This window comes from Colletotrichum lupini, chromosome 9, assembly GCF_023278565.1.
Source record: "Colletotrichum lupini chromosome 9, complete sequence".
In the NCBI taxonomy this organism is placed as follows: domain Eukaryota; kingdom Fungi; phylum Ascomycota; class Sordariomycetes; order Glomerellales; family Glomerellaceae; genus Colletotrichum; species Colletotrichum lupini.
The window spans coordinates 1,695,261-1,717,622 of NC_064682.1; the positions used below are offsets into that span (position 1 = coordinate 1,695,261).

General features: G+C 53.8%; 7 protein-coding genes across 7 annotated transcripts; 4 read left to right on the plus strand and 3 right to left on the minus strand.

Moving 5' to 3' along the window:
* Positions 1 to 326: 326 nt before the first annotated feature.
* On the minus strand, positions 327 to 2,224 carry CLUP02_16405 (cytochrome P450; the record flags this gene model as incomplete). Its single annotated transcript, XM_049295327.1, has 3 exons — positions 327 to 466; positions 552 to 1,825; positions 1,902 to 2,224. The coding sequence occupies 3 exons, from the start codon at positions 2,222 to 2,224 to the stop codon at positions 327 to 329; spliced, it is 1,737 nt and encodes a 578-aa protein (XP_049152474.1).
* An 819-nt stretch (positions 2,225 to 3,043) lies between these two features.
* On the plus strand, positions 3,044 to 4,900 carry CLUP02_16406 (uncharacterized protein; the record flags this gene model as incomplete). The annotated part of the gene is made up of 1 exon (XM_049295328.1): positions 3,044 to 4,900. The coding sequence occupies one exon, from the start codon at positions 3,044 to 3,046 to the stop codon at positions 4,898 to 4,900; it is 1,857 nt and encodes a 618-aa protein (XP_049152475.1).
* A 616-nt stretch (positions 4,901 to 5,516) lies between these two features.
* CLUP02_16407 (uncharacterized protein) lies at positions 5,517 to 6,806 on the minus strand (the record flags this gene model as incomplete). Its single annotated transcript, XM_049295329.1, has 1 exon — positions 5,517 to 6,806. One exon carries the CDS (start codon positions 6,804 to 6,806, stop codon positions 5,517 to 5,519), a length of 1,290 nt encoding a protein of 429 aa, XP_049152476.1.
* Positions 6,807 to 7,411: 605 nt separating this feature from the next.
* CLUP02_16408 (DNA replication factor Dna2) lies at positions 7,412 to 12,930 on the plus strand (the record flags this gene model as incomplete). The annotated part of the gene is made up of 7 exons (XM_049295330.1): positions 7,412 to 7,428; positions 7,497 to 7,563; positions 7,823 to 7,924; positions 7,976 to 9,412; positions 9,464 to 9,559; positions 9,607 to 10,101; positions 10,150 to 12,930. The coding sequence occupies 7 exons, from the start codon at positions 7,412 to 7,414 to the stop codon at positions 12,928 to 12,930; spliced, it is 4,995 nt and encodes a 1,664-aa protein (XP_049152477.1).
* A 671-nt stretch (positions 12,931 to 13,601) lies between these two features.
* On the plus strand, positions 13,602 to 14,105 carry CLUP02_16409 (NADH:ubiquinone oxidoreductase 11.6kD subunit; the record flags this gene model as incomplete). Its single annotated transcript, XM_049295331.1, has 2 exons — positions 13,602 to 13,867; positions 14,030 to 14,105. The coding sequence occupies 2 exons, from the start codon at positions 13,602 to 13,604 to the stop codon at positions 14,103 to 14,105; spliced, it is 342 nt and encodes a 113-aa protein (XP_049152478.1).
* Positions 14,106 to 14,888: 783 nt separating this feature from the next.
* On the minus strand, positions 14,889 to 16,210 carry CLUP02_16410 (branched-chain amino acid aminotransferase; the record flags this gene model as incomplete). Its single annotated transcript, XM_049295332.1, has 2 exons — positions 14,889 to 15,913; positions 15,982 to 16,210. The coding sequence occupies 2 exons, from the start codon at positions 16,208 to 16,210 to the stop codon at positions 14,889 to 14,891; spliced, it is 1,254 nt and encodes a 417-aa protein (XP_049152479.1).
* A 1,195-nt stretch (positions 16,211 to 17,405) lies between these two features.
* On the plus strand, positions 17,406 to 20,270 carry CLUP02_16411 (clathrin-coated vesicle protein; the record flags this gene model as incomplete). Its single annotated transcript, XM_049295333.1, has 4 exons — positions 17,406 to 18,008; positions 18,063 to 18,906; positions 18,986 to 20,192; positions 20,267 to 20,270. 4 exons carry the CDS (start codon positions 17,406 to 17,408, stop codon positions 20,268 to 20,270), a joined length of 2,658 nt encoding a protein of 885 aa, XP_049152480.1.
* Positions 20,271 to 22,362: the final 2,092 nt, after the last annotated feature.

Here is a 22,362-nt window from a genome sequence, read left to right on the forward strand (position 1 = left end):
ATGAACAACTACAGTATACATCCAGCCGTTGGCTCTTCAGCTAAGGCCAGGTACAGGTTCACGTCTGCGTTGATTCGTGGCTGGTGTCCAAAGACGGGATACTGGTGTTTTTCAAAGCGCTCTCGAGAGGAAAATAACTCACCTTGGGAACATACCAGCCCTCCCTACATATGATCAACGATATAAGCGACTCGGGGAGGTCACCACCAGGAAAGCTGGACCTTTTTACTTTCCAAAAAAAACTCTTTCCATTGGTGCTCCCTCCGAATCAGCCAGCGATTCTGAAGCATGTCATTAGATGTTAAACCACCGCTCCCAACATTTTCTCACTCTACATGTTCAAATCGTAGAATCAAGCGCTCGCCTACGGGCCGCGCCGTGTATGTGTCATCCTGCTCGATACCCGTATCATCAACCACATGCGTCGTGAAATTCGTCCAGATTGCTGCGGCTATGAGTTTCATCTCTGGAGAGTAGCGAAACAAGTCAGTAAAGGTAGAACTCTCTGGCACGAGAAGATGAGTTTGACCAGACATGACGGGAAGGCTCACCATTCATTGCAAAATTCGACCCAACGCACATCCTTCCCCCGCTCCCGAAGGCCCAGAAATACCGCAACATCTCCCTCCGCTGCGCCTCACTCGTGTTCCACGCGAGCCAGCGGGTGTGGTCCCAGACTTCCGGGTCCGGGAAGACGGCTGCGTTGCGGTGGAGGGTGTAACCCAGCGCCGCGACGCGGACGCCGCCGGGGACGTGGAAGTCGCCGAGGCGGCAGGGCGGGTGTGAGTGTGGGGTCTGGCGGGGTTCCGGGCCGGGGATCGGGGCGTGGAGGCGGAGGGTCTCCATTATTACGGCGTGGAGGATGGGGAGGGCGTCGACGTGTTTCGGGTCGGGGAGGGAGCCGGGTAGAGAAGCTGCGTTTGTTTCTGTTGCGTTTGTTGGCATTTTGAGGTCTGGTGAGAGGGTGAGGAGTTCTTGGCGGAGAGACTTTTGGAGGTCTGGGGACCGGGAGAGGTGCCAGGCGAGGTAGGTGAGTGCTATCCCCGCCGTCTCTTGGCCTGCTAGGACCTGGTCTAGGATTTCGGAGGCGACTGATTTATTCTTTTGGAGGATTGTCGTCGGGTAGAGGATGGAGTCTTGCCCGTTTACGCGGCGCTCTTTCTCGATGCCGGCTTCCATTGCGCAGAGGACGACCGGTTCGTCCGCTACGTCTCTTTTGTCTTCTTGACCTTTTTCTTTTTCTGCAGCAGCAGTTGCCCCCTCCTTCTGATTACCACGAACGTACTCCCTCGCCCCCTCGCAGAGCCGCCAGTTCCAAGCCCGAATCTCGGCGTTGGCGTCGTCCACCCACGACGGGTACAGCTTCCACAGCCCCATCCCCAGCCGGGCAACGAGCGCGTTCAGCCGCGGGGTCTCCTGCGGCCAGAAGCCGTGGCTCGCGCGCGCGAGGTAGAGTTGGAGCCAGTGGTCCCTGTAGGCCTTTTGGCGGAGGAAATCTGTGCTGTTGCGGAGGCCAAAGGTGTAGGCTGTGATGAAGTCCATTGTGGAGGCGAGGAAGGTGGAGAAGACGTCGATGCCGGCGCCGGGGGAGGGTCCGGGGTTGCTGGTGCCACTGCTGCCGGTGTCGATGTCGGTGCTGGTGCTCTTGGTGTGTCTGGATGATGAGGCGGAGAGTAAGGGGAGGAGACGGCCGAAGAGGATGGCGCGGGCTTGGGCTTTGGCGGGTTCCGAGGCGTGGATGAAGGATTTGGCGTAGGCGTTTGAGACCATGCGTTTGCGGAGGGAGTGAGGTTTTGAGGCGAGTGTCGAGAACATGTTTGGGACGCTATGGATATGGTTTAGCAACAGAAAGCCCTCTCTTGTGACTGAGATATCCCATGATCGCCGGTAAGTAGACTCACCCGTAGTTGTTAAAGATGGAGTACCACTGGTCCTTCTCGAAGCCGCCCTGGTACACCGTCTTGAGGGCATCGTAGCCGTCGACGCTGAGCTCGTTGGGCCCGATGCGCACGACGGGGCCGAGCTTGAGGTGTGCTCTGTGAAGAGTGCGGTTTTGGCGGTTGGATTTCCGCGTGTATAAGATCCAGAGGGGGGAGATGTGACATGACCAGTGTGGAGCCGGGATCTTGGACAGGGGAGAGAGGAAGAGTGGTTGTAGGATGAGGGTGTAGAGTAGCCATGCTGCTGCGCTTGCAATTGCGACGGGAACCAAGTTGAAGCCCATGTTGGTAAGTGAAGCTTGCTGGTATGTTTTAACTCATATATTCAAAGGGTGAGTTGATTTCCTGTGCGATTCGTCGAGCTTATCACTTCCCTCGCCAGTGTTATCTGGGAATTGCTCTGAGTTGTCATTGACCTGCACTAACAGCGGGGTCAACTGCATTTGTCACTTGGTGTCTCATGAACTCGGACCAGGCCCAAGGTACGTACACGCATCCATCACCTACCCATGGGGTGTGAGCAGACTGGCCATCTACCTTAAAGACACGCCCTGAGCTTACGGTCGCCGTAGCCGCTTTACATGCAACTAACGGGGACCTCTGTGGTGTCATAGACAAAACCGACCAATCCTAACTGGGCCTGACTCCAGGCTGCCACTACACGGTGCCTGGTCATTGTGACTCTTTTGTACTTTGTATGTGGAGCTGGCTGACAACTTCAACGTCAACCAATTTCTTACCACTCTTTCAATAGCTTTCGGTTGTTGCCGTCCCCGGGATTTGATGAGAGACTTTTGATATATTTATACAGGAAGAATACATGGTCTGGAACTAGGTTTCTTGTACGAGTTGCTTCACGGAACTACCCACACAACCTTAGCTAGAAGACTTTGTCCACTCCCTTGTCACTTTCCACATCCATCACATACACATCTCACTCGTCAGTACGGATATCTCAACACCAAGCCCCCTTCTCTCCGAGCCTATCCCCCTCTCATCATATCTCAATTGGCATTCCTCTTACACTCCATGTCACTCAGATACCAAACATCAAACCAAATAAATAGAGTCCTCAGAAGAGACTCTTGAAAACCAAAGAAGAAATGTTTGACCAACTCCCAGACGACATCGTCTTGGAGATCGTCTCCCATCTCAGAACCGCACGCGATGTAGCCCGCCTGGCATCGTCGTGTAAGCATCTGCACTCCCTCCTCAACGAGGACGGCTGGCGCACCTTCGTCAGGACCTGCTTTCCCCTACACTCCCTGCCACTAGGCAAGACTCCGCCCAAATGGGATGAGCTGGCAAACACCCTCACCCGTCAGGCCCGCGCATGGGACATGAAGGCCTTCCAGACGACCGCCTACACGGACGACCGCCGCCAGGACGGGAACTACTTCACGGGCTTCACTAACGCCGGCCGTCCCTTCTACCCCGTCATCGATGCTCGCCTCGTCTTTGACAAGAGCTGGGAGCTTGCCACGTGGGGCGCTGGAGAGGACGTCGTGGGCCGCTTCAGGCCTCACAACAGTCGCGGCGAGTCCGACGCCTGGTTCCGTATGGAGGGCAAGACGAACGGCTACGAAGCGGGCGTGGGTGATGTCACCGCCATCCACCTGACCGAGCCCAATGGGAAGCTGGGTCTCCTCGTCGGCAGGGCAAATGGGGATTTGCAGCTCGTGTCGGCGGCCCCCGGTAGCGCCGGCAAGGCTCTCTCGACCTTTAAGATTCCCACGCCCACTGGAGGTCTCGAGGCTACCACGTGGACGTCTATCGGGTCCATTGACACCTTACCGAACCAGACTTCAGTGATCGCGGGCAACCGCGCCACCGTCAGTCTCTTCTCCTTGGACGCAGACGAGACCGGGGCCGCCACCGCCGCCCTCCCGCTCGACTCGCAGACCTTTAACGTCCCAGGCCAGGGCGACAGGAAGCAGTTCGTTCACTCTGCAAAAGCCCTCAACAACGACACCATCGTCTGCGCCCTCTCCAACGACACGGACCCGATTCGCTACCTCACCGTCACACCCTCAGGCTTCACCCCCAACCTCGCCTCCAAAAACCACTCCCTCCTCGCCTCCCGCGGCATCGACACGGAAAAGAAACAGACCGTCCGCGCCATTCAGCCCGTGAACCCGGGCCCCGCAGGCGCAGGTCACACGAACCTACTCCTCAGCGCCTGGGACGACGGCACTATCCGCCTCCTCGACATCCGCACCCCGTCTCCATACGACGTCCTCTACCGCGACATGTACCAGCCCTTTGAGACGCACTCGTCCCTTCTAACCTACGGCTCGGTTCACTTCGTCGCGGGCAGCAACGAGCTCGAGGCCCTCAAAGTATTCGACTTCCGCTGGTCCAAGTCGTACCACCACTCCGCCGCCCTGCCGTGCTGGTCCGGCACCCCCTTCCCGGATCCTCTAAGGGGCACTAGCAGCCGCTCCCTGAGCATGCGCGGCGTCGGGTGCGATCACCCGCGCGGGAGGGCATGCGTCTGGCACGAGTACTCCAGGAGGGATTACTACCGTCCCAACTACCGCTTCCACGTGATGCCCTTCCGGGACGCAGCTCGGTCGTCGACGAGCCGGGTTTTCTCTCTGGCGAAGGCGTCGGACGCGTCGGACTCGTTTTACGTCGGGCTCGCGGGCGCCGTGGCCGAGTTTGCTACCACCGTCCCGGGGGAGGCGGAGCAAGACGAGGTCGCGGCCTCCGTGGCGGCGGCGGCGGAGAAGAGGGGCTGGAGGGCGCGGGCGTCGCATTTCAGCTTTGCTGAGACGGACGGTGGGTTGCTGACGCCGGGGATGTCGATGAGTACCTTCATGCCGAGGCTTGCGCAGCGGTTCGGGGACGAGGTTGGCGCGCCGCAGTTCCGGGAGTGGTGGAGTAAGACGCCGCCCAAGACGGCGGCGTGGCATCGATGGGACCCGAGCTTTTGGCGGCCGACGCATTTTACGTTTTGAGGGTTGGAAAAATAGAAAGACAGATTTCGGGGAGTTTTGATAGTCGAGAACAAGGGATCAGTGAAAAGACACGGAGAAGGGAAAAGTTAGGGGGAAGAGGGTTAGCCATAGTCGAAGGAAAAAATACCCGCATAGTCTTGATACGACCGGGCCGTACATAGGACTCGGACAGAGTTTAGAATACAGTTAAATCTACATAGATATGCAATGATCACCAAGCATCAATCGCTTCATGGTATTGGCCGCAAAAACTTCGTTGTCGTCTAAAACAATTGTCCTCTTATTTAATACGTATCTCCAGTTACTGTACTATTCCTCAGTTATATAGGTGCTAGCGATTTTTCACGAGAGCCGAACTCGTGACCCATGGGAGCGGGGCAATTCAAACGAGGACATTCCCCGCCACGCCATGGGCCTAGGTGACAATTCGACGTTTTTGGATCAATTGTATGCCTCTCCTCCCTCTGGCAAACTTGCGGCCTGAGGGAACCTGAGGAAATGATACAGGTTGGAGTACGCTTATATTCACACAGGTATACACAAGCATGACCTTACAACAATCACTCTACAATCTCGACCGTGGATAACGTGTCATTACATGTAACAGAAGTACACATCACCATCGGCTATTCCGCTCACTGCCCTGCCCCGCGTTACCTCTTCTTTCCCGCTCGAGCATTGCGTCAAACTCGGCCTGGGCCTTATCCTTCTCCGCATTCCTCTCCTTTTCAGCGGCATCGTACGCATAGTAATCGGCACCCTTGGCCTCTTCCTGTTGGCTCTGGTTGGCATTCCCAGAAGCTCGCGGAGGCTGTCTCGAGGCTTGCCGCAGGCGATCCCACGCTGAGCCGGTGCTAGAGGGTGATGATGACTGGGCTCTCGCGGCGGGCGAAAGAGGTGATGCATCATCATAGTCCAAGTCGTCTGAGGATCTGCTGCTGCTTCGCTGGGGAGAGCTCTGCTGGCCCGAGCCCCATCCTGATCGGCCCTCGGAAGATGGCGGATCTCTCGAGTAGCTTGTCGGAGAAGAGTAGTTGGATTCCGAGGGTAAACTGTACCCTCCCGTAGAGCTCGAAGCAGAGAGTGTCTCGTAGTCCCTGTTCTGCGCTGACCCGTCGTCCCCAGCGCTGCCTTCGCCCCTCCTCTCGAGGATTGCATCAATGTGGGCCAGTATCTTGCGATACTCATCAATCCTTTTCTGTATGAGCGGAGTTGTTTCCCTGATCTTTTCATCCGACTGGGGCAACGCGGCCAGCGACTTTTCGAGTTGGCTGATGGCTTCCGCAGTCCGGTGGCGCTGGCGCTTCAAGGCGGTGACTGGCATTTTGTCGGCCGTCATCTGGACCAGCCTCTCCGGCTTCATGTCCTTGCGGAACTGGTTGAGGCGCTCATCTCGAGCGGCGGATGCCATGGCCACTGAAGTGGCATATGAGGCGACAAAAGGAGCGATGCCGAGACTGGTGAGGAGGAAGTAGGCCGTGAATCTTGTATTGTGCCATGCGCGATTCGCCAGACGACCCTGGAGAAGCGGCCTAGAGGCACTTGGAAAGGCATCGGGAGTGAATTTGATAAACTTGGGTTGCCAAAAAGGGAAGCGGTAGGTGCCGCGGGTTTGCCATGTCAAGAAGCCGGCCAACGCAACGGTGACGGGGACAGTCCATGCCGCGGTTGCGGCTTCTTTGTAGGCTAGTTGGCTGAGGACGTTGACCTCATCCTGGGTGGGTTGGCGGCCCATGCCTGCTGCAGCGGTGTCGAGCATCGCTTTCACATTGTTAGAGTAGTTATCGGGATTGCGGAAGAGTAGGCGCTGCAAGAGTGTGAGCTGCGGCGGTGGAATCTGGTATTCCGGGGACCCGACGATGTCTAGGTCGTAGCCATTGTCGTCGCTGGAGTTGGGGAACGCCATCTCATTGGCTTCACAGCCAGGTCTCAATTGACCCGACAGATACGAGGCGAAGCTATGAAAGGCCGGAGAGAGTCGAGCTACCGAGTTGGCGTCAGATCGATTGCTGAGGTTCGTGGAGGTATGGTATGGTCAACCTTCTAGAGGCGGCTCACCTGTTGGTGTTCTTGAGAGTCCTGACGTAGTCGGCCAGAGCTCTCAGGTGGGCAGTTGGAGCTCTAGTGGATCCACACCTGCATCGGCAGAGTGGAGACAACACCCCGAGCTTCCCGGGCTATCGGCAGAGAGTTTCTCCATGTCGACTTCGGGACGTCGGAGCACGCGCTGTATCGCCATTCCGTGTCACCGGTGTATCGCCAAATCTGGTCATTGGGCATTCCCCTTCTCGTATGATACTCTGTATCAACCGAAACGAAGAGGGACATCAACACAGTTGATGCTTGCAGTATCTAGCAAGAGATGATAGACCTTCAGGATAAAAAGGAGAGAAGATGGCCAGGCCGCCTCTGCACTTGTATCACTGTGGTTGTGTAAAGGAATGTACCATGTGTAGTTGGTAGTCTAAGTATTTGACAGTCCAGTCAGTCCAACACGAATGTACCACGGGGATGAATGGGAACATTGAGTAAGTACTAACCTCAACGTTAGCCAGGATACTACTGGAGACGAAGCAATTACAACTGTAAAATTCAGGTATAAATACACGGACAGGGACATTGCCTTCCGCTCCACACAACATGCGAATGCAAGACATTCCGCAGTGAGTTCAATTGCGCTTGCCCAAGGTGCAAAGTCGATGTGGGCGGAGATGGACTTGTTCGTTGCAGGGGCGATGGCCCTGCGCGTCCACCGCCAGGTCCCCAGATGCCCCACATATTACCGGGAACGTGCATCGACGCGTATTAAACAAACGTGGAGCTAGAACGCGTCCCAAGCGCGTCGAGGGACAACCACTCTAGCACTTCCCGAGGGGCCCCAACTGCCTCTTCACACCCTTGCACTGACATGATTGGAACTAGCGACGACGTTCACGATCTCTTGTTTTTGGCACTCGAGAAGCCGAACCCGCCGATATGCCTCTCAAGAAGTCATACTCGGAACACGTTGGTCTCCCATCGAAGGTCAATAGGAAAGCATACCCCTCTATACGATATTTGCTGACTTTGTTACAGAACCGCTCGTGGCAACGTTCGAAGAGCAATCCAGTGAATGCCCAAACATCTCGACCTTTGGCACCCGTCTCCGACAAAACGAAAAATAAGCTAAATCAATTCCAATTCCAGACTGGAGTCAAGGCAGAGACTGCCGTGCAGGAAAATGGCACCGCGACGGAAGATTGGGTTTGCCAATCCCGAGACGATATCGCTATCACCCCATCGACGAAGCTGAGCTGGCACGACCTGATGGCGTCGAACGCTCCCAAGGAAGAGAAAACACAAACATCTCCTACCGAACGAATCTTGTGGAACAATGAGAGGGACAAGAACGACTTAAACTACGCTGCTGCCCTTTCGCCAATGATGCATAGGAAAGGCCGTAAACGGGCCAGGAGCTCGTCGCCCATATCATCCCCCGCACAAAACGAAAAGCCTACCACGCCTGCTGTCAATGTGAAGAAGCTTAGTGAGGCATTGAAATCGCCACATGCAGACCCGACCTTGGAACTCTGGGATCGATTCTCCCTTAGCAGCAATGGAAATGTTACGCCACTCGGTCTTACGAACCCCACGCTCGCCAATCTCATGTTCTCTTCATCACCACGGAATGTCAAGACGGCACCTGTACAGGCAGGTGACAGCAGCCTACGAAGAGCAATCAGTTGCGGCCTCAACTGGCCAAAGAGGAGAAGAGTTGAACGCTCGGATGCGCCCTCGTTTACTAGCACATTGACGCGGGAGACGACCGATAGTTCAAAGAACTCACTCGTAACAGCTCTGCTGGACACTGTTACGGGAAGCATGCAAGAAGATAGCCCACCGGAGGATTTCGATCCATTCATCGACCAGGACATGGAGTCCCCGTCTCTTAAGAAGAGAAAGACCAACGCATCGAGGCCGACATCGCTCTCACCGTCGAGGAAAACAACCCGAGCCCCGAACCTACAGGCTGCGGAAAATGCTTCTGATGTCGGTGTCGCCCAGGATCTAGGTCTGGAACGGCAAACGAAAGCGGCTTCGGCGGAGTCTGAATACGGAGACGTTGACTTCGACGACTTTGACGAGTTTGATGACGACACCTTTCTCGAGCTCGAAGCAAGCATCAGTCTATCAAACTCCAAACAAGAGGCGAGGCCAAGCACTCCTACTCCCGCACCTGTTTCTGTGCAACCCACCAAGCAGAGCAGCACTGGCTTGGAGGACGAGTTCGGTGACTTGGACGATGATATTTTCGAGGCTGCCGAAGATATTTTGGAAAGCGCAGTAGCGACGGCCTCCCAATTGCCGGCGTCTGCAAAAACGCATCTTGACGCAACAAGTGTACCTGTCCCTAGACAAGACGACTTGGACGATGCCTTTGGAGACGACTTTGGAGGAGACTTCGACTTCGATGCGGCAGAGCTCGCTGCGACTCAATCGGTCCAGAAGCCACAAGCCTCGCCGGCGGAAGCTGTACGTCCCAATCAACGACTACCACGGTAGCAAACGCTAAGATGAAGGTAGACAAACCAAAAGCCCAAAGCTATCCAGCGATATCTGGTGACCAATGTCCTAGAAAACGAATACACTGACCAGCGCGGGCTTTCTCGATTAGAGAAGGTAGGTTGATCAAGTTGATCCAACAACAATCGCTGACGTGTGGCCAGATTCTCATCATTCAAGCGGAAGGTAGCAAGGCCATGAAAACGATCCACCTTCGAGGTGATTGGTTCGAGACGCCGGCACACGCAAAGGCATATGTGCATGTTATCGGAACGTTTTCAGCCAGTGGACAATGCATCATTGATGATTCTCACAATATCTTGATCCTACACCCTGATCAGTTGGTTTCGGCCACCGTCGTGGCTGATTCATTTAGCTGTATGCGCCGAGCAGTACTACAGGACCGCGTCAAAGCGACTAGCGAGGCTACTGCTCCCTTGGTGTACGGAACGATGTTGCATGAAATCTTTCAAGAGGCTCTGATGGCGAATCAATGGGACCTTCGGTACCTCAGTGGTGTCATTGACAGAGTCATGGAGAAGCACATTGAGGACTTGTACAAGATCAAAGTCAGCACCAGCATCGCTAGGGAACATCTCCAGTCGAAGATGACGGAGTTGAGCTGCTGGGCCACGGCTTTTGTAGCCTCTCAGCCGAATGTATGTCATATCTTCCTCTCTCCTGATAGTCGCTAATGTTAGCAAAAGGTCGATGCTGTTGTCCTCGACCGCAATGGCAAGAAAGCCAACATGTGCGTCAGCAAACTGCTCGATGTCGAGGAACATGTTTGGTCGCCCATGTACGGACTGAAGGGCAACATCGATGCTACCGTTCAAATCACCTTGCGGGACGGCAAGGATACCAAAACGCTGACAGTCCCATTCGAAGTCAAAACGGGCAAACATGCCAACAGCAATCACATGGCGCAGACTGCGCTCTATAACCTGTTGCTTTCCGATCGTTACGATTTGAACATCGTTTATGGCATTCTCTACTACATGGAAACGTCGCAAACAATGCGCATTCCCACCATCCGACACGAGCTACGCCATATGATCATGCAGCGAAATCAACTAGCCTGTCATATTCGAGAGCGGAGTGTTCAGCTGCCTCCTATGAAGAGGAGCAAGAACATGTGTGGAAAGTGCTATGCGAAGACGTCTTGCTTCATTTACCACAAGCTCGCCGACGACGGCGATGGAGAGACGAGTGGCATGGACAAGCAATTCGACGAGGTTGTCAAGCACCTTACGCCAAAGCACCAAAAGTTCTTCCTCAAATGGGAGAATCTGTTGACGAAAGAGGAGAAAGAGACACAGAAGCTGAAGAGAGAACTCTGGACGATGGTCAGCAAGGACCGAGAGAAAGTGGGAAGATGCCATTCCGACGTCATCATTGAAGAGGGCTCAACGTCTGAGGACTTGGGCACCTCCAAGATCAACCGGTTCAACTACACGTTCGTGAAGCGAATTGCAACTCCAGGCCATTCTTTCCTAGAGTCACAGTTGAATGTTGGAGAACCTATAGTTGTTTCCGATGAACAGGGCCACTTTGCTCTCGCCTTGGGCTACGTTACTTCTGTCCGAAAACAGAGAATCAGCGTAGCAGTCGACCGACGCCTACACAACGCTCGCATCAAACAGCCTGGCTTTGACGAAAACGACAACCAGGTTTTTGCTAGCATCATGGAGGTCGCCCCTGAGGGCTGCACCGCGGATCAATCTCAGGGCAAGATCAAGGAAGCGCCAATCCGCTATCGTCTTGATAAGGACGAGTTCAGCAATGGCATGGCCACAGTCCGAAACAACCTTGTACAGATCATGGCGGAAGGCGTCTTCGGGTCTCGAGAGATCCGCCGCGCTGTGGTGGATTTGGTACCCCCGAGATTCAAAGCAGCACCCACGCAATACGTTGTAGCCGATCGGGAATCTCTGAATGTCGACCAGCATCGAGCGATCGAGAAGGTGATGAGTGCACAAGACTATGCGCTAGTTCTTGGCATGCCTGGCACGGGGAAAACGACCACCATTGCACACATCATTCGGGCCTTGGTCTCTCAGGGCAAAAGCGTCCTTCTTACTTCTTACACACACACTGCAGTCGACAACATTCTCCTGAAGCTAAAGAATGACCAAACCCCGGTTCTCAGACTTGGCGCTCCAGCTAAGGTCCACCCGGAAGTCCAGCAATTTGCTATCCTAGCTGGTCAACCTATGAACTCTTTTGAGCAGATTAAGGAGGCGTGGCACGACACGCCCATCGTTGCCACCACTTGTCTCGGCGTTGGCCATGCTCTTTTCAACGAACGCACCTTCGACTACTGCATTGTTGATGAGGCCTCTCAAATCACGCTGCCTATTTGTCTTGGACCAATCAGGATGGCGAAGACGTTTGTACTTGTTGGTGATCACAATCAGCTTCCTCCTCTAGTCCAAAATGAAGAGGCCCGAGAAGGCGGGCTTGATGTGAGCTTGTTCAAGCTTCTCTCCGACACCCATCCGGATTCGGTGGTCAACTTGGAGCACCAATACCGTATGTGCGAGGATATCATGACTCTCAGCAACACTTTGATCTACAAAGGGAGACTGCGGTGTGGTACTGAGGAACTTCGGTTCAAGAAACTTGATGTGCCCAACATGAATGCGCTGAAGAGCCTTCACTACGATTCGGCATCGACGCTCAGACTAGGGACCCCGAAGTCTGTATGCACTTCCATCAACCAAAACTGCTGCTGGCTCCGAGACTTGCTGGACAGCGAGGCTCGAGTCAGGTTTGTCAACACTGATACCATTCAGCCCCTTACGAGAGAAGAGGCAAAGGGCAATCGGATTGTCAACCCGGCTGAAGCACGTATTGTAGTTCAACTCGTCGAGGGCCTGCTTACAATAGGTGTACCCGATGGGGAGATCGGAGTGATGACGCACTACCGCTCTCAACTATCTCTGCTTAAGCATGGCCTTCGCGGACATGTGGGCGTGGAAATGCACACCGCCGACCGATTTCAAGGACGAGACAAGGATGTCGTAATTCTCTCCTTGGTTCGGAGTAATGAGAGCTGCAGCATTGGTGAACTCTTGAAGGATTGGCGACGTATCAACGTTGCATTCACTCGCGCCAAAACCAAGCTACTCGTAGTCGGAAGCAAGAGCACCTTGAAGGGTAGCGGAAAGGACGAAATGCTCAGCAAGTTTATCGGCCTCATGGAAGAGAAGGATTGGATATACGACTTGCCGCCTGACGCATTGGATAACCACTATTTTGACGACACGGCGACGCAGTTAACAGCCAGTGGCGTGTCTCCGATGAAAGTGAAGAAGAACACCAGTCCGAGAAAGGGCGTCAGCCCAAGAAAGGCCCCAAAGCTAGCCATGGGGAAAGAAAACCTTGGAACGGGGCCTAAGCGGGCGAGAATTGGAGAGAAGGTACTTATGAAGGATAAAGTCATTCTCAGGGATATACTTAACGATATGACGAACGGTGCTTATTGAGGATATCGCACGGTTTGGAGTATCGGCAATTGGTTCAGGATTATGAGACGTTAGGCGTTAGTTGGACTATCAAAGACGGAAATTCAGGACGTCGAAGGGTTCACAAAGGAGAGAATCATAGGTCAACTCAATAGTGGCATTTCACATAATTACTAAATCGTATGACGAGACTCTGCAAATCATGGTTCTTGAGGAAATCGCATAAGAGCTGTCCACCAATTAGATGGTCGCTGAGATGTACTGACAATTCGGGAACTTGATCTCAACGGAGAGGTTCTGACGCAACTTGACATCAGAGCAACAAAAGCTACGGAACCCATTCACGCCATCAAATGCTTCCGTCAGTGTTCAGGACCATCCCGTTGAATGACGAAAGAGGCAAGCACTTGCCGGGGTTCAGCTGCTCGAAGCGGCAGCGGATCGGGTGGAGTCGGCAATGAGCACGTGATCTTAGATGACTAACGATCCCGACATGGGTCCGAGAATCCAACTCCAATCCAACAACCTCACCCGTGAGTGCCAAACGACTCAACAGCCGAAGTACCGCGCGCCCGCGAACGCAACCCCCATCCGCCCCTCACCCATCACCGAAAATACGTCAATTGAGACGTCCTTACCTTCCACTCGCTCCTCTCTCGAAAAATAAATTTACCTTTCTTCTCGACCCGACGATGACGGCGATACGACCGACCGCGGCCATCCGCGCCGCCCGCGCCATCAAGACCTCTGCGGCCGCTGCCCCGACTACGAGGGCTTTCTCCGTGACGGCCCGTCGCGCTGGTGGCGGTTCCGACTTTGATCCCCCTTCCGGCTGGCTCTGGGGCGTCAAGCCCGGTGAGAAGTACGAGAAGGAGGGCTGGGAGACGCCTTTCTACACCCTGTTCTGCGGAGGCATCATCGCCACTGGCGTTGTCCTTGCTTTCAAGCCTGATACTTCGTGAGTGGCCATTCTTTCCGCCGCATAGACCCGTCGACATGGAATGCATCAAATAGAACTTGAAAGGCTCAGGGTGCTCTCAATATCGGTTGTGCCGGGATGAGGCAATTTAGACATCAGGATTGTTTGATCTGTGGCTAACATTACCCCCCCGCACTACAGACTCGATACCTGGGCCCTCGAGGAGGCCAGGCGGAGATTAGAAAAGGAGGGCATCCTGCCGGACCCCGAGAAGTGAGATGGAAAAAAAGCCAATTCCTGCGACCACTTGCCATGAACAAACCACTGAATCAACTTTTTTCTTAACCTGGAGCTTGGTTTTTTGAGAGACATATCACCTTAGAAAGGAACGGAACGGAAGACACAAAGAAAACCGAGCCGCGAGGATGGAAGATGATGTTCTAGAGAAAGGATGGAGCGGAGAAACAGGGAGAGAAAGAAATATTTCCACAGAAGGGGAAAGCAAGCTCGCTGCCGATAACTTCTCACGGCGACGGTGCCTCTTCCTATTTCCCTGGGGAAAAGTGTATATGACCTACCCTTGAACTAGCTTTCCTTTTTTTTCACCGCCCTTTTTTTACTCAACCCCGTGAGGGCCTTTCGATCTTCGCGAGCCTTCTGCAATGACTAGATTTGCTATTGATGACGCATGGCATAGGGCTACGGAGCTTCGTGACAATAGCTCGAAACTCAGCATTTGATATTGTTGAGTGTGTATAGCGAGGAAGACATCCAATGGCGCCAATGGAGCTTTAGCAAGTGAATATTGAGGAAAGCTACTAATGTGACCTCTTCTGGTAAGCTACTTGTTCTTATCGAACCTTTGGCCGTCGTTTCAACACGGATTGATGTAGCCCAAGAAATAAATCTGATCAATCATAGAAGGAGGGCGGTGGGTTATCGGCGATGCCAAACTCATTCACTACCAAAATTGAAATCCAGCCTTTTTCTTTTTAACAATCATATTGCACGCTTTCCAGTTGGATATCTACAAGTCTACATGCCGTTCTGACAACCAAATTTATGCAGCAACATCCGGAGCAATGTAGCTCCACTCGTGCTCCTCGTCGCCATACTGTCTTGCCTCCATCCAGCCCTTAATTCTCAGGGTGATCTCGCCAGACTCCTCGGCCTCGGTGAGACCGCAGTTGATGGACTTGCCCTTCCAGGCAATGGTGCGGATAGGGCTGACAATGGCAGCGGTACCGGCACCAAAGGCCTCAATGAGGCGGCCTTCCTCGGCCGCCTCGTCGAGCTCCTTCATGGTGTACTTGCGCTCCGAGACCATCCAGCCCTCGGGCACGAGTCTCTCGCGGGCGAGGGACAGGACGGAATCACGCGTGACGCCCTCGAGGATGGTGCCGTCGAGAGGGGCGGTGACGAGCTCCTTTTGGCCTGTCTCCTTGTTCTTGATGGCGGCGAACATGTTCATGGTGCCGACCTCGGTGACGTACTCCTCCTCGCCAAAGAGCCACAGGTTTTGCTGGTGGCCGCGGCTGGCGGCCTCGAGCTGGGGCACGATGCAAGGGGCGTAGTTGGCGCCGAGCTTCTTGTCGCCGACGCCGCCGGGCCAGGCGCGGACGGCGTAGTCGGTGGCCTCGAGGGAGACGGCCTTGAAGCCGGTGGGGTAGTAGGGGCCGACGGGGGAGGCGATGACATAGAGCAGGGCGGAGCCGGGGGGACCGACGCCGAGGGTCTTTTGGGTGCCGATCATGGTTGGGCGGAGGTAGAGGGAGTAGCCGCGCTCGTCGGGGATGTAGTGCTTGTCGAGGTTGACGAATTTGGAGATGAGCTCGATGAGGGAGGTGGGCTCGAAGGTGGGCAGGGCGATGCGGGCGGCGGACTTGTTGAGGCGGGCCATGTTCTTGTCGGGGCGGAAGAGCCTGACCTGGCCGGACTTGTCCTTGTAGGCCTTCATGCCCTCGAAGCACTCAAAGGCGTAGTGGAAGACGCAGGTCGCGGGGTCGAGGGAGAGGTTCTGGTAGGGGACGATCTTGGGATCGAGCCAGCCCTGTTCTTGATTCCACTCAATGGTGAGCATGTGGTCTGCGATAAACGGTTAGCAATTGCAACATTGAGTGATGGGGAGTTGAGAGAGGAGGCAGTTGACTGACCAGTGAACTTGCGGCCGAAGACAAGCTCCTCGGGGTTGCCCAGCGTTCCGGGAGTCTTTGTCTTCTCAATGGTGAGTTTTGAGGCATCGAGGCCCAGAGGCTTGGCCGCAGAGGCGGCGGCGGGCTTGACGCTGTAGAGTCTTGCTGATTGCCATGCGGTGGCTAATCTGGGAGAGCTGCGGGGGACTCTGAGAGCGCCGGCGGCGCGGGGGAAGAACTGGCGCATCATGGCGATCGGTCTGTTTGGTGTTTTGAGTTGGGTATAAAGCAGAAAGTGAAGAAAAAAAGGAGGAGGTTGAGGATTTTCTCAAAACCTTAAAACACAGGAACGAAGATGCTCAGATAAATACTCAAAGATGGGAGAGCGAGTGTGACTCTTTTGCAAAAGGAAACCGAGATACCAAATCCTCAATTGCGGTCAACGGTGAACCAATTGACCAATCCAATGCTTGATAAAGGATAGACAAGTGTAGTAGGGCGAAGGGCGCAATTTGAGGATGGCGTGTAGGGTGCGGCAAGAGTCAGGATTTCGGAGCGTTATCGGACTTCTAAGCCGTTGCTTTCCATGCGCCGCCAGATCCAGAGATCCAAAATTGTTCGTTCAGGGTCCCGGCTCCGGAAGCGTCCCGCTATCTGAGGTGCAGCAGGTGCATGGCAGCATGGCAGCATGGTCAGCACGCAGTACGTACCTTTCAGGTACTGATTTCAAGATGGTGGGGATGATGTAAGGAAACCTACCAGGTACCTATGTATAGAGCCAAGCTGTCCCAAATGGAAGACCTTCTCCGTAGCTTAGGTCAGCCATCCAATTGGTTCAGTGTCTTCTGTGCTTCCCCTAAGCTGCGACCAGAAGGTGGGCGCCCCCAATCTCAGTGCAGGTAAAGGTGTGTCCAACTTATTTGAAGCCTTACCTTACCTTACCTTACCTTACCTTAGACGCAGGGGTGGGCACTGGCAACTGTGGGATCATCGCTAAAAAGCATGGATGGTCATTTTGATTGGACTTGAGACGCTCTTGCCTATCAGCGACGTGGAAGTCGACGCGGCTGAACGAGAACATCATCTTTGGGCCAACTTGCCAATTTCATGTCACTGCGCCCTGCGTCTGCTGTCTTTTATTGAATTCAAGTCCATACCAACTCCCGGCGCATCTCCAAAGCTTCCTCGATTAAGCCTCGTCGGAGGTCCCTCTCGACATTTACAAAGTGTCCCCTCCACGGTACCCTGCACCACCTACATCGCTCGTGGACAAAGACTACGTTCCTCCTTCTGAGTGTGGGCGCGATTGACTTGACGAACGTCCCGACTTGGCGCAAACCCCATATCTGCCTCCAAACCGTCATGACGATCGAGTTCCCTCAAGTTCCGTTTCCTCCGCCTTGACGACGACGTAGACGACCCACGTTATAAGACATACCACAACCATGTTCTCCTCGGCACTCAAGTCGATATCATCGACCAACATCACTGCGAACTACTCCATCTCCTCGACCCAGACCTCGTCCGCCGGCCCATGGAAGATTTATGACTGCAAGAAGAAGTCTACCGGAAAACCATACAGCGTATTTGTGTTTGACAAGAAGGGACTCGACAACCATGGAAGCAGTCTAGGCAGATCAAGCGCGTCCGCCTTCAAGCGAGCCACTGAGGAGGTTATCGAGCGCCTGAAGAAGGAAGCCTCCAGCTTGGCGAAGCTGAGACACCCGAGCGTTCTAGAGCTCGTCGAGCCAGTGGAAGAAACAAGAGGTGGTGGACTACAATTCGTCACGGAAGCTGTCACGGGCTCTCTGGCGGCTCTGCTGCAAGAGAAGGACGACCAGGAACGGAGTGGTGGGGTTGGCGGTCGGTCGAGTCGTTATGTCACCGAAGATTCTGATGGTGTGCGCCGGCGGCGCGAGTTGGAGATTGACGAGCTCGAGATCCAGAAGGGTCTCTTGCAAATCAGCAAAGCTCTGGAGTTCTTACACGAGAACGCTGGGTTGGTGCACGGAAACCTGACACCAGACGCCATCATCGTGAACGCCAAGGTCAGTGCAGCCTACTGGTCTTGATAACCATGCACTGTTGCTGACTCGAAACAGTCCGATTGGAAAATCAGTGGTCTCGCTTTCTGCGCGCCGTCAGAGGGGTCCAACAAGCCGACCTCCTTTCAACCCATCAGCCTGTCAGAGGTGCTCAACCCAGACCCTCGACTGCCTCGTTTTGTGCAGCTGAACCTCGACTACACCTCTCCCGACTTTGTCATTGACAACAACTTTACCCACTTTGCCGACATGTTCTCATTAGGTCTCCTAGCCGTGGCCCTTTACAACTCACCACATCAGTCTCCCATCGAAGCTCACGGCAGCTTATCAACATACAAGAGAACATTCGCCTCGTCATCCACAGTACCGTCTGCTACCAACCAATTCTTATCATCACGACCTTTACCCAAGGAGCTGGTTCAACATGTTTTGCCGCGCCTGATAACACGACGACCTGCTCAGCGCCTCACAGCAAAGGAATTTCAAGAAAGTGAATACTTCAACAACGTGCTTGTTTCGACAATCAGGTTTTTGGACGCTTTCCCAGCAAAGACTCCAAACGAGAAGGCTCAGTTCATGAGGGGACTAGTCAAGGTTATGCCTTCATTCCCCAAGACTGTTATGGAGAAGAAGTTATTACCAGCGTTGCTTGAAGAGATGAAAGACAAGGATCTTATAGCGTTGATTCTTCAAAACGTCTTCACCATCGTTGATTTACTACCCTCTGCGAGGAGGGTGTTTGCCGAAAAAGTACGGCCAGCATTGAAAGCAACATTTGCCCCACCCCCGAAGAAGGACCAGGCTCCTGAGAGGGACCCGACGAAGGATGCTGGGTTGATGGTTGTGCTCGAACACATGTCTACAATCTGCAACAACTGCAATGGCAAGGAGTTCACTGATGGTAACAACACCCACAACATGAAAATGTCTAGCGGGACAAACTGACAGCTATTTAGATATCTTGCCCGTTGTTTACGCAGCAATCGAAGCACCAACACCGGCCGTTGTTGACGCGGCCCTGAGAGGTCTACCTTCTATTCTACCAGTTCTCGACTTTAGCACCATCAAGAATGAGCTATTCCCAGTCATTGCGGCCGTGTTTAGCAAAACGAGTAGTTTGGCCATCAAGGTGCGCGGCTGCCAAGCATTCGTCGTCCTGTGTGGCGGAACATCCGACGCGGAAGACGATGGCCTCGATGCTTTCGGTACTTCAAAGAAGAAATCAACTTCGTCCTCTAGCATGCTGGATAAATACACCATGCAGGAGAAGATCATCCCGTTGATCAAGGCTATCAAAACGAAAGAGCCTGCGGTCATGATGGCAGCCCACGGCGTTCTGCGAGTTGTAGGTGAAGCAGCCGATGCCGAGTTTGTGGCGATTGACATCCTTCCCATTCTGTGGCATATGAGTCTCGGCCCTTTGCTCAATCTCAAACAGTTCCAGAGCTTCATGGACCTTATCAAGAAGTTATCCAAAAGAGTGGAAGACGAACAGACTAGGAAGTTGCAAGAGCTCTCTGGTACCAACGGCAGCACTGCCGGGGCTAATGAGGACTTCATGGCCTTTGGCGGCGTCAGTGGGACCTCTTTTGATGCCTCCAATGGAGCGACAGAAGACGATTTTGAGAGCCTTGTCAAGGGCAAAACGACACGAACGTCAACTTCGGATGCATTCTCTAGCTGGGAAGAGACACCCGCTGCGGCAGCCAGAGTTACCTCGCCCGCGCCCGGGAGTAGGTCAGCAACTCCGGCCTTTGCGTGGTCAACTCCGAGTCCTACTCAGACAGCACCACCTCCAGCGCCTAAGCCTCAACCTAGTTTCCGGACGGTGACGCCTGACATGGGTTCTTTCCAAACCATGACTCCAACATCGACTCAATTCTCTAAACCTCTGCAGCCAACTTCGCCAATGTCGCAGCCAGCCGCACAGCCCAGCTCATCCATCAACTGGTCCACGGCGTCGGCAGCAACTTCTAATCCGTGGTCGTCGTCGTCAACATCAACGCCGGCCTTCTCGGCCGGTAACTCCATGTCGCCACCTCCGAGCTCCGCTTTTGGTGGAATGACTACGCCCATGTCCAACATGTCGCTCGGTGGGCAAAGACCAGGCATGTCACAGTCATCTTCGTTTTCCCTGCCGCCACCGCCCGCCGGTAATTCGACGGGTGGCTTTTCCGGATCTTCCGGGTTTAGCCTACCGCCGCCTCCCAGTCACACGCCGCCTGTGCAATCAGGCTTGAGCGCTTTCAGCAAACCTGTAGCTAGCACTGGCATGGGCATGATGAGTCAACAATCGATGAATGGCCTGAACAGTATGGGCTCGCGGCCTGGTATGGGTATGAGCATGGCGTCTAGCGGCAGCATGAATAGTATGATGAACAGTAACATGGGTATGAACGGCGTGGCTGGCCTTCAGCAACAGCAGCAGCAACAGCAGCAGAAGCCCCAGCAGAAGAGCGGGTTGGATAAGTACGAGAGTCTGATTTAGGGGGCTTTCTCTGGAAATAGCACAGCTTTGGTTGCAGTCAGGGCATCCCAGAGTTGTTTACATGAGACACACATGAGTTGATACTTTGTAGAGTTGCGCAATTCAGGGCGTTGAGGGACCGTGCCGGACATTTCTTCATCGGTCGAAGAGAAAATGCCATATGATTCTGAGTTGATGTGTATATGTGCCATTTAAGAGCAAAACAGTAACTCGCTATTACCTACTGATATTGCTAAGAGAGTCGGGGATGAGGAAACTCTCACGACTCAAGGGGTTACGGATGGCGCGATAGCAAAAACCGAAGCAAAAGCGGAATTAGTGTTTGTGGGCCGAGAGTCCCCCCCGCAAAGTCAACATTTTTTGCGAGTTGCGTGGACTGAACAGGTTTATTGGCGTGGCACATGACGAACGAAAGGGTCAGGTAGATTTTGCCGGTGTGAAGTCTGCCAAGAACGGAGCGCTGATGCGATGAAGCCCTGTCGACTCTTTCAACCATGGTACATAGTCCAGAGTCGTCGCTCGCTCTGGTCGGACAAGATGGATTTCATTACAAGTGATAACTTGGGCATAATTATGCCACTTTGTTTGAATGAATGGTGTGGTTTGGGAAAGGAACGGATATGTTTCATGAATGGGGGAGAGCAAAGGCTTGTCCATGATGCGATGATTTGCGGAGAGAGTGACACCTGCGGTCCCCGCCCGGAGGCGTTTAGTTACGCAAATCCATGTTCAAGAGTCGCCGACCACTTTCTTAACGGTTCGCCATGCTTTGCTGTTTCTACGTCCTTTCTGGGGTTGAGCCCGTCACGTTCAAGCAGACATCAGAACTCATCTTCTTGGAAAGACATATCGATGGAAAACGATAAAGAATAGATGGCCATTAGAGACTCAAGGATACGGGCGTAAAGTACCTAGCCTGTGAGGGAGTACCATCACGTTCCCGATGATGTCTATCGGTAGATCATCATGGCACTCCGTCACTTCAGACAAGTGTAATACATTCAGGTTTACCGCCGTGCCGCCCAAGTTTTGGCTTATGATTGAAATAAAGGAAACTGGGTTTACCTCCTCCCCCTTCTGACAGAAAGCAGTAAGAAAGAGTCGTCCAGCGCGACTGGTAAGCCTGGGCTGGCATTGGGTTGGATTTGGTCAATTAGTGTTTGTTCTGGGTAACGCAACCAGCCGGGTGTGTGATGGTGGGCGACCGAACGAACCGCGCCGGTCAGTCACATGCAGGACGGAGCCCTTCGAGTGAGGTGAAAGGTAGGGCATTAAAATTGGCGCTGGCTCTAAACACTCGTTTACCGGCCGTTTAGAGAAAGATACCTACTGCTGCGGCATATGATTGTCGTTGCATATTTGGGGATGGGGGGGATGGGGGGTGGTGGTGGGCTGAGCCACGGTTCTCCTTGAATGTAGAGGTATCGGATGGCTTCCTTTGAGTTATGTTGGTAAAGTCGTGTTGGTGGTAACTGATGGGAATGAAGGTTCTGTCAAACGAGAGAGATTGTTTCTTTCATAAAGGACTGTTATTGTTCAGAGAACCGGGCGGTGAAGCATCTGGTTTGAACTATTTGATGTTCGTTCGGATGAGTTGATTCCCATTGTGATGGAGTCCGGCAAGGTTAGATAAGGGGGTGAGTACATTTCTTGACGCCAAGGGGGTTAATCATCCTGGGAGCGTCACTCGCTCGGATCAAACAAGTCAAGCCAAGGTCACAGCAAAGTCAGAGACTGCATGAGACGGAGCAACGCAATAGAAACTCCAAAATACGCTCTTCTTGACAAGAGCAGCCTTCCAGAGTTGATGCGATGATTAACGAATTGAAAATACGACCGCAAGGGGATGCAATTTCACGATTTCTTCCA